Source organism: Miscanthus floridulus, chromosome 16 (genome assembly GCF_019320115.1).
Source record: "Miscanthus floridulus cultivar M001 chromosome 16, ASM1932011v1, whole genome shotgun sequence".
NCBI lineage: Eukaryota > Viridiplantae > Streptophyta > Magnoliopsida > Poales > Poaceae > Miscanthus > Miscanthus floridulus.
In genome coordinates this window covers 9,695,353-9,706,009 of record NC_089595.1, presented here as the reverse complement: position 1 = coordinate 9,706,009, position 10,657 = coordinate 9,695,353, and the positions used below count along the sequence as shown (strand labels likewise).

Below are 10,657 nucleotides of genomic sequence, written 5' to 3'. Positions count from 1 at the left end.
CCTGGACGCGTTAGCAGCCACCCTGACGACGCTCCAGACCTCAGTGAGGCCAATACCTAGGCGATCAAGCGACTGAGCGAGGACCGTTCCTCGTGGTCGTCATCCTCCAGGGCCGGGATTGGCGAACACCACCAGGATCGCCCGCCACGGTTCCAGAAGCTCGACTTTCCGCGCTATGATGGCAAGTCTGATCCGCTGATCTTCATCAACCGGTGCGAGTCCTACTTCCACCAGCAACGGATCATGGAGGAAGAGAAGGTGTGGATGGCTTCCTACAACCTGAAAGAGGGCGCCTAGATGTGGTACATCCAGGTCTAGGAAGACGAGGGCATTCCTTCGTGGCGCCGCTTCAAGGACCTTCTCCATCTCCCCTACAGGCCACCGCTGCGCTACAACCCCCTCCACGAATTGGCCTCATGCAAGCGCACGGGCACCGTCGCAGACTACCAGGACCGCTTCCAAGCGCTCCTCCCCCATGCTGGGTGCCTCGATGAGGACCAGCGCGTCCAACTCTTCACAGGGGGCCTTCAGCCACCGCTCAGCCTCGACGTCGAGGTCCACAATCCGCAAACCCTCGCCGGCGCTATGAGCCTCGCCCGCAAGCTGGAGTTATGGGAGCAGTACGCGGCGCCGGCCCCACGAGCAGCGACAAGGGGACTGCTGCCCGCGCCTCCGCAGTGCCTGGCGCTGCCTGCACCACCAAGGGCCAATCATCCTGCCCCAAACACCGTCGCCATGGAGGGCCGGCCGATCAAGCGTCTGTCCACAGCCGAACAGGAAGAGCGCCGCCGGCTGGGCCTCTGCTACAACTGCGACGAGAAATTCGTTCGCGGGCACAATCGCGTCTGCAAATGCCTCTTTTTACTAGACGACGCCGTGGAGGACACGGAGGATCTGCCGGAATCCTCCGAACTGACGGCCGCTGAAGAGGAGTCGCCCCTCTTCTCCCTTCACGCCATTGTGGGCGTCCGCTTCACCGACACCATGTAGCTCGGCGTTGACCTTGATGATACCTCATTCATCGTGCTTTTGGACTTAGGGTCTACTCACAATTTCATCTCCGAGTTCGCGGCGTAGCGCACCGGTCTACCCCTCCAACGTCGTCCTCGCCTCACGGCTATAGTGGCATACGGCGAACGGGTGTCTTGCGTCGGCGTCATCCGCCAGGCCGCGATCACCATCCACGGCGACCTCTTCCACGTCGATCTTTTTGTCATGCCGCTTGCAGGGTACGACATGGTGTTGGGCACACAGTGGCTGGCGACGCTGGGCCCTGTCTTGTGGGATTTTGGCGCCCGCACCATGATGTTCTAGTGGCAGGGCCAGTCCGTCTGCTGGCAGGGGGTTCCCGGGCCTGAGGCGCCCGCCGTCCGCACCACCACTGCCACAACGACTCTGCTGGGCAAGTTGCTCGTGTCCTTCGACGACGTCTTCGCTGAGCCACACGGCCTACCACCGATCCGTTCCCGGGACCACGGCATCACTCTTGTCCCAGGGTCGCAGACGGTCGTGGTGCGCCCCTACCGCTACCCGGCGACACACAAGGATGAGCTGGAACGCCAGTGCGCCGTGATGCTGCACTAAGGCCTCATTCGTCGGAGCTCTTCGACGTTCTCCTCGCTCGTCCTCCTCATCAAGAAAACTGACGGTTCGTGGCGGTTCTACGTCGACTACCGCGCTCTGAACGCCATCACCGTCAAGGACGCCTTCCCCATTCCCATCGTCGATGAGCTGCTAGACGAGCTTCACAGCACTAAGTTCTTTACCAAGCTCGACCTTCGCTCAGGCTATCATCGGGTCCGCATGCGCATCGACGACATCACCAAGACGGCGTTCAACACCCATGATGGCCTATACGAATTCCTGGTCATGCCATTTGGGTTGTGCAACGCCCCGACAACATTCCAGGCTCTGATGAACGACGTGTTGCGGCCCTTCCTTTGGCGCTTCGTACTGGTATTTTTTTATGACATTTTGATCTACAGTGCATCATGGGCCGATCACCTGCGCCATCTGCGGGCCGTCTTCATCGTCCTGCAGCAGCACCGACTTTTCGTCAAGCGCTCCAAATGCGCTTTCGGCGAGCGCTCCATTGCCTACCTGGGGCATGTCATCTTCGACGCTGGCGTCGCCATGGATCCCGCAAAGGTGCAGGCGGTCTCCGACTGGCCCAAACCCCGTTCAGCTCGTGCAGTACAGGGGTTCTTGGGTCTTGCAGACTATTACCGCAAGTTCGTCCACGACTACGGCGCCATCGCGGCCCCACTTACAGCGTTGCTCAAGAAGGACGGCTTCACCTAGAACGACGATGCCACCGCGGCTTTCTAGGCCCTCAAAGCCGCAGTCACCTTGGCGCCAGTCCTGGCGCTACCGGACTTCACACGGCCGTTCGTCGTCGAGTGCGACGCATCCACCCACGGCTTCGGGGCTGTGCTGATCCAGGACAAGCACCCCATCGCTTACTTCAGTCAACCGGTGGCCGCACGGCATCGCTCCCTCGCCGCATACGAGCGAGAGCTCATCGGTCTCGTCCACGCCATTAGACACTGGCGGCCGTACCTATGGGGACGTCGCTTCACCGTGCGTACGGACCACTACAGCTTGAAGTTCCTCCTCGACCAGCGCATCGCCACGATCCTGCAACACCACTGGGTCGGGAAGCTGCTCGGGTTTGACTTCACGGTGGAATACAAGCCCGGTGCGTAGAACATGGTGGCGGATGCTCTCTCCTACCGTGACACAGATGACGATGCTGTTCTGGCCGTCTTTGCTCCGCGCTTCGACTACATCGACCGCCTGCGTCAGGCTCAGGCCACTGACCCTGCCTTGGTCGCCCTCCGGGACGAGCTTTCTACAGGTTCACACGGAGCGCCATGGGCTCGCACTGACGACTTGGTGACATATGATGGCCGGCTGTACGTGCCACCAGCGTCGCCTCTCCTAGCCGAGCTCCTGGCCGTGGTGCACGAGGATGGCCACGAGGGGGTGCAGCGCACCTTGTATCGCCTTCGCCGGGACTTCCACTTCCCCGACATGCGCCGCATCATCTAGGATTTCGTGCGCGCATGCGCCATGTGCCTGCGGTACAAGTCGAAACATCTTCACCCCGCAGGGTTGCTGCTTCCCCTGCCGGTTCCGACAGTGATCTGGGCGGACATCGGGCTAGACTTCATGGAGGCGCTGTCGCGTGTACAAGGAAAGTCCATCATCTTAACGGTTGTGGATCGCTTCAGCAAGTATTGCCATTTCATCCCCCTCGCCCACCCGTACTCGGCGGAGTCTGTGGCTTAGGCGTTCTTCACCGACATCATGCGCCTTCATGGGATGCCGCAGTCCATCGTGTCCGACCGCGACCCGGTGTTCACCTCTGTGTTCTGGAAGGAGCTGATGCGGCTCATGGGTACCAAGCTGCACATGACGTCAGCGTTCCACCCACAGTCGGATGGCCAAACGGAGGCGGCCAACCGCGTCATCGCCATGTACCTTCACTGCTTCACCGGCGACCGTCCTCGCCAATGGCTTCGCTGGCTGCCGTGGGCCGAGTACACCTACAACACGGCGTACCAGACATCACTGCGCGACACACCGTTCCGGGTGGTCTACGGCCGCGACCCTCCTACCATCCGGTCTTATGAGCCGGGGGACACGCGAGTGGTTGCGGTGGCCAAGACAATGGCCGAGCGCGAGGAGTTCCTGGCGGATGTCCGGTACCGGCTGGAGCAAGCCCAAGCTGTGCAAAAGCTCCACTACGACAAGCAGCACCGTCACGTCTCCTACGCCGTGGGCGACTGGGTCCTGCTCCGCCTTCGTCATCGCCCAGTCGCGTCTCTATCCCAGGCGCCCAAAGGGAAGCTACAGCCTTGCTTCTTTGGTCCCTACCGTGTCACTGAGCTCATCAACGAGGTGGCCGTCCGCCTTGCTCTTCCTCCACGCGCCAAGCTTCATGATGTCTTCCACGTCGGCCTCCTCAAGAAGTGGGTGGGCGAGCTGCTAGCTGCACCACCTCCTCTGCCGGTCATTCACCATGGTGCCGTGGAGCCAGAGCCGGACCGCGTTGTGCGCGCTCGACTGGCCCGTGGGGTGCGTCAAGTGCTCATCCAGTGGAAGGGCGAACTTGCTGCCTCGACTACGTGGGAAGATTTCGACTCCTTCCGCGACAAGCATCCAGCGTTCCAGCTCGAGGACGAGTTGCTCGTCGAGGGGGATGTCATGTGGGGCCGCCCCTATTCTAGGAAACGGCGCGCCCGAGACGTCCGTCGCGCTATTGAACGCACGGCTGGCTCACAGCCGTCGGCCCCAGGCCATGCGGATCAGGCTGTTTCAATCAGTGGCTAGGAATAGAAAGAGAGATCAAATTAGTTTCTAAGATTGAGGAGTAATTACCTCCTAGTTGTTAGGCTCAAGGCCTATTTAGCCATGTACGTGGATAATGAAGAAGGCAAGCAAGTCATTACCCATCTAATCTATCCTTTCCCTAATCTAAACAAGCCACCGACAGAGGGGAAAAACCTCGCGTTGAGCCTGGGGCGCGACTACAAGCTACGTAGTCGCGGTCCGGCGTCCCTAGGCGCTGACGCCCTCGACACAGCGGCCCGCACACCTTGAGCCTCAGCAGCGTGCAGAGCAGGCCGTACGTCCCGGCTGTTGCTGGTGTCGACGACGACGGCACCGGCATCATCATCATCATCATCATGATTCATCTCAATCTCATCCTCCTCCTCCCGCGCCTTCTTCTTCTTCATTTGTTGTCGACTTGATGCGTTCCGACGATCCGATGCCATTTATTTGCTACCTCGGCGCCATGAGCATTGCCTGTTACAAGTAGCTCATCGTCGTGCAGTGCATATATACGATGATTCCCATCCAGGCAGGCAAGACCACGTTGATGTTGATGAAAAAATTAAAGAGAGGGACGATACGAAGATGGGATGGATCGTAGTAGAGTAGGATTAGTCCTAGCCTACGCTAAAGAATATATATATATATATATATATATATATATAGCACTTTTGCAGTTTTGAAAAGCTACGACTACTAGTAGGAGATATAATACGACGTATCGTATCGTATCATTCATGCACACATATTTTTGAGCAAAAAAAAAAGTACAGATTTTCGGTCTTCGTTCCGCACTGCTAGGCCGGATGACCCATCATGAATATTTGACACATGATACCAATAGTTTCCCAAATTTAGCCCAATCTGATGCCAATAATTTTGAGGATGCCAATAACTAAATAGTCTCTTCAATCTTCATTCATAATTTGGTTACAATACAACCGTCTCCTGCAACAGGGTACTCGCTTGAGCTTCAGAATCAGAATCATTAAGTTCCATCGGAAGGGATGACAGGGTTTAGAGTAAACTGTTACTACTAACTCATGACCCGATTATATTACAGAATAGAATACGGCAGTGCAGTCCGAGGAGATACGAGTCAGTAAGTCGTACCAAACATTCTTTGGAAATAATTGCACAAGTCACATAAACACAAGCACAAAGGTCTAAATCGAATTTGCTGCCAATGCATGCAAATCTTCACCCTAGCCAGATAGTTCTGATATGGAGGCAACACTCGTTTCGTTTGTATACAAAAGAGTTTTGACACATGCCACCCACCCACCCGTATTGCATTGCATTGCTAATTGCTATCACCTCCTCCTGTTAGGAGGACTTATCCATCTAAGCTACAAAATTGCTATGGCGCTGCCATCCTGTCCTAACTTAAAGCAGAAGCCCTGAGCAAAGTGCCAAGCACAGGCATCCACAGGCCCCCCAATCGGCTCGAGCTTGGGTTTTGTGTCTTCATGCTAGCTGCTATAGCCGCCGATGACGATGATGAGGCCCCATGCGAATGGGATGACTTCTGCTCACATGATCCTTCCCTGTTTCTCGTACGACATTTTCGGCTAACACTCTCCTGCTCCTGCTCCTGCAATGCAAACGTCAGTCAAAGCCCGACCTGATTGAATAAAACCACTGAAACCGATTGGACAAAATAAAAAAGCTCCAACCAAACCGAACCTGCGATGTCGTCTCAGGCCGTTCGGCCGCAGGTGAAACCTGCAGGGATGTCTCTGCTCTAGGTGACTCAGCTACAGGTGAGGAGATTGGCGACTCCAGAGCTAAGCGAGGCAAACAGCTAACCTGTTGGTATGGGGCAACAAAACAAAGTCAACAAGTGAACCAGTCAAAGCTCGGACTAGGAAATAGGACGGACAGGGTATATATGACTCTTTACCCTCCCAACAATTCGCTCTGAAGAGGAATCCATAACAGCAGGAATGGATAACGAAGAGACCTGAAACTCAAAATGCCTATTCAGAACAGAGAACCAAAGGTGGAATACACAACACTTCAGATCACACAAGCAGCATGCTGCATGTTCCATAATAAAGAGTAACACGGGCCATATATGTGACTTGCCTGACGAACATTGGCATTCTGGCTAGGTTCCACCTTTCTGGTGAACTCACATAAGTGATTTATTCCGTCTACAGTTTGATCCTGACAGGATGTGTAACCAGATAACGTTAGGCACATGTACAACCTGTAAAGGGAATTGTGGTGCTATGACTTCTCCTTACCTGAGAGCTTTCAAGACGCCCCATCTTGGATTCCTGCAAGATGTATATACAGGGAGGCAGGGAGCATGATTCCATCAGTATGTGATACTTATATCCTCAACAGGGTACAAATGTGGTCCAGTACAAGGTGCCTACCAGAGTCCGAACTACAAGATTGACTGATTGCAAATCCTCCTGGAAAGCACTTAGATCTCCATGTATGATTCCAACCTACAGGTCAATAAGCTCTGCATTATTATCCACCTTCCAAATACATCAAAACCAGATAAATAAATAATGCTATGCTGCAATAAGGTTCCACCTCATCCCTTGTGCCTTCAATAATCTGCTGGGTTTCATCTAAACTAATATCCCCACGATCAATCCTCCCAGCCAGATGTTTCCTTGTGACCTGAACAGTAGTAGCCAGAGAATTATGGATATGTATTGGTTGGAAATAAAACTGAAATTCTGGTGACATAATGCAGTCTCCGAATGCAGCACAAGTGAAAATGGAAACAATTTAAGAAAAAACTTACAACGACAGAGTCTGAAACTTGATCCAAATGGTTGCCAACAGCAGTGCAAGCATCAGATAAACCACGCTTTGTCACAAACATCATATCAGAGAGTTTCCATCCCTGTACATTAATGCCCAAACTTTAGATACTAGTAGTAGCTACTATATTAGTCAAACATGATGTCTAGCTGGTAAGATAGAGCTGCAACAATAATAATACAATATATGCAGTTATTATGACCAGGATATTATTACTAGCATAAACATTAGCTGAAACTAAATAGTATTGAATGGTAATTTAGCATTGATGATCTGTACACTTCCATTCATAAACTAAAAGAATCAAATCTTACCTTCCACTTTATATAAGCATAGCCGATAGCCCCAGCAACAACAACTGCTGTTATAGTATATACGCCGGGTCCTACAAGAGGAGGGTGTAAGACAACAATTATCCAGGGCTCATTTGGAAACAAGATAACCCCCTCCAATCCATATATGTAATGAAACGGTGGGGAAGTTAGTTCATTTTCCACTCTAATCCATATGTTTTGGGTGGGAATGGGTTTGTCAAAAGAAGCCCTCCAGAACTCTGATAAATATATTGTACAAATTACAAAGGAGTGCCAGTTATTGAGCCCTGTGTGTTTAATTGGAACAGTCTTAAAGAGATCAATATACCAATAAAAAACAATTGAAATAGCAAGGAAGCATGAGAAACAAGCAAAAATTATCAGAAAATAAGCATTACAAGCATCCAAAAATTTATGAGAATGTAACTCCCATTCACATCTGATGCACGTTTGCTCTGGACCCATACACAAAAGCCATTCGCCGTTAACTTGTGTTTGTGAAAGTTCAATTGGTTACAGTCATAAACCATAACTACTAGATGCAGAATCCACAGTGCATGAGTGCATGGATATCGTCAATAGAAGCCATAAGCAAGCACTGACCAGAATTCACAGCCGGTGTCACTATTGTATTTGGTGTTGTGGCTAGGGTGTGTATCTGCTCCCTGAGATTGTTGATCTGAAATATCAGAGATCCCATTAATCACCATATACCCTAGACGTTTAGAATTGCCCATATATATATATATATATCCTGAGAGCCAGACAAAAGTTAACATGTTAACAAACCTGAGATAGCAACTGATTCTGATCGCTGCTGCCAGACTTTGCGTCACCACCTTCTTTCCCATGTTTCTTCACAAACTGTTTAAGACAGGCAAGCACAAGCAAAGCTATAAACCCTGTGCCTATTCCTTTAAGATATACTATATGCTACTCCCTAATTGTTTCCCTGTTGAGGGTCAATCTGACCAAGAAGGTAACAATACTACCTTGGCGGCTCCAGAGAATACATCCCCCAGTTTAGGAAGTTTGGCGTCACCGGTGAGAACGGATCCAGCGACGCCTGCAAGCAACATTGAACACGTTTACTACTTGCCGGTAACTGTGATTTTGCTATAAAGCAGTTGCAAGATCATTGTTATCTGGGAGAAATAGATCGATAAGCACTTCTGATTTCGTCAATACTAGCAAGTGGACGTACGGCAGCAGACGAATTAACGTACCTGTCACCCTAATCCAACCAGGACCTAACGCAGCAAAATACTCCTAGCAAATTAAGCGAGCAGCCTGCAGCATGAAACTAATAGTAGCTAAGGTAGATTGGGTCTAGGTCATGAGACACCACAGACTGCTTCAAATTCAATTCAATCTAGCACAATCCCAACACCGCCGCGAGTCCGCGACGCGAAAATAAAAGACGGAGCAAGGAGAGAAGCGGTTTGAGGGTGGGGAGCGGCAGTGACGAACCGGAGCCGAGGACGATGAAGACATTGCCGAACACCATGGGTGGGAACGGAACGCGAACCGCCGCGACGGCGAACGAACGATCTGCTCACGACAGCGGCGGCGGCGGCGGCTATGGCGATCTATTTATGGCTCAATGTTCGCCGACTGTTCAAATTTCCTCTATCAATCAAATCAAACTACTTATAATAATTGTCAATATCTACTTTATATATATATATAAACAATTACATAGTATATATAGAATCGGATTTATTAGTAATTGTTAATAGAACGCCCAGCCCAGCCCAGCCCGTTAATAAGTTCTGTTGGGCTGGATGATTTTCCTAATTTTACAGTTTTATTCTTATGGAAATGAATTATAAAGTTCCTATATAAATCCTATAAATTTTTTGCTTTCTAAAAGAGCCCCGAAAAAAAAAATCTCGTATTTCCGTCTAGGTTTTTTTGCAGCATATGGCATGGATTTACCCCATAAGGAAGCAACCGATAACTTGCCAAATCTAGCTTGGTCCAAGTGAGACAGTTTAACCAAACAAGCCTGCTTGCGTGCGTACGGGTGGCCAATGGGCGGCAAGCAGGTCCTAGAGCTAGATGATGAGCACTCGCACTCTGAATTGAGTCACTGGCCATCGTCTTGTTTGCTGGTAAAAGTAAATAAATTGAGAAACTATTCTGTTTCCATTTTGACAATTCCAAAAAAGGTATATAAATGAAGACATTAGTTTCCCCTTTATTTATTTTATAATCAATTAAAAACATAATTTGTTATGCAGAAATGAAGGGGGGTGGGGAGGCGAAAGCATCATCCTATAACTAATAATATTGTGAGTGCAGGGTTATTTTGTTGCAATGGCAATGCAATGCTCGCTAGAACATCGAATGCTTCCCCATATAACAACGATACAAGACAAGAGTGCACGCACAAACCTGTGGTATTTCATTCACTAGTAGAAAGCACGCGCCCCTGCGCGCGTTTGTAAATACAGATAGAGGATATATGTTTTATTTATGGAGTGGAAACCAGTCTAAAGTAATACACAAATTTAAAGAGGGCTACGTAGACATATGTTACAGGTAGTGATATATTTTAGAGTTTGATGAATTCATCTTTGATTGCCTCTGGGAAGAGCCTGGTCTGGGAACTTTGCAATGACAAGCTTGTTCTAACTGCATGAGTCCAATGAGGGTGTCGTCATCTTCTTCAATAATTGTGAGATTGGGGTAGCGATAGCTATTCATCGTTGTTGATGGGGATTTCGTTTGTTCCTGTGAAAAGAGTTGTACTTAGGTTTAGTAAGAACAGGGTATCAAAAAGTGCATAACAGAGTTTCAAAATCTTAGGGTACAACGAAAATATATGATGAGTGGAGGTAGGCAACAGGCTAAAACCAAAGCAACATGATATCATATATATATATATATATATATATATATATATATATATATATATATATATATATATATATATATATATATATATGACTGTAAGTTACAGAATTTTTTGGTCGAGTAGAGTAGATATGGTCGAGTAGAGTAGATATGATTTGAGTAGAGTAGAATTTTTTGGTCGAGTAGACCTACTGCCATGCGACGCCGCTTGCCAGGTGATGGTCTTTTCTGTTGCGGTCCTCCAATCAAACATACATGCTGTTGCTGAGACAGTAGAATGGCCTTTTTGTTACTATCACATCGCACACAAACTACTCAAAGCAGGTTATTTGACGCAGATTATAAAGAAATAAAAATGG

At 49.8% G+C, this 10,657-nt stretch overlaps 2 protein-coding genes across 2 annotated transcripts; one reads left to right on the top strand and one right to left on the bottom strand.

The window, feature by feature from the left end:
- The first annotated feature begins 2,709 nt into the window (after positions 1-2,709).
- LOC136510242 (uncharacterized) lies at positions 2,710-3,051 on the top strand. The gene has a single exon (XM_066504763.1). It carries the CDS (start codon positions 2,710-2,712, stop codon positions 3,049-3,051), a length of 342 nt encoding a protein of 113 aa, XP_066360860.1.
- A 2,452-nt stretch (positions 3,052-5,503) lies between these two features.
- LOC136514505 (uncharacterized) lies at positions 5,504-9,045 on the bottom strand. Its single transcript, XM_066508445.1, has 13 exons — positions 8,910-9,045; positions 8,432-8,505; positions 8,229-8,303; positions 8,043-8,118; positions 7,440-7,510; positions 7,106-7,207; positions 6,889-6,978; positions 6,723-6,797; positions 6,588-6,620; positions 6,427-6,507; positions 6,242-6,301; positions 6,025-6,147; positions 5,504-5,932 (listed from the first exon to the last, which is right to left on the bottom strand). The coding sequence occupies exons 1-13, from the start codon at positions 8,944-8,946 to the stop codon at positions 5,720-5,722; spliced, it is 1,110 nt and encodes a 369-aa protein (XP_066364542.1). The 5' UTR covers positions 8,947-9,045; the 3' UTR covers positions 5,504-5,719.
- Between the last annotated feature and the right edge of the window lie 1,612 nt (positions 9,046-10,657).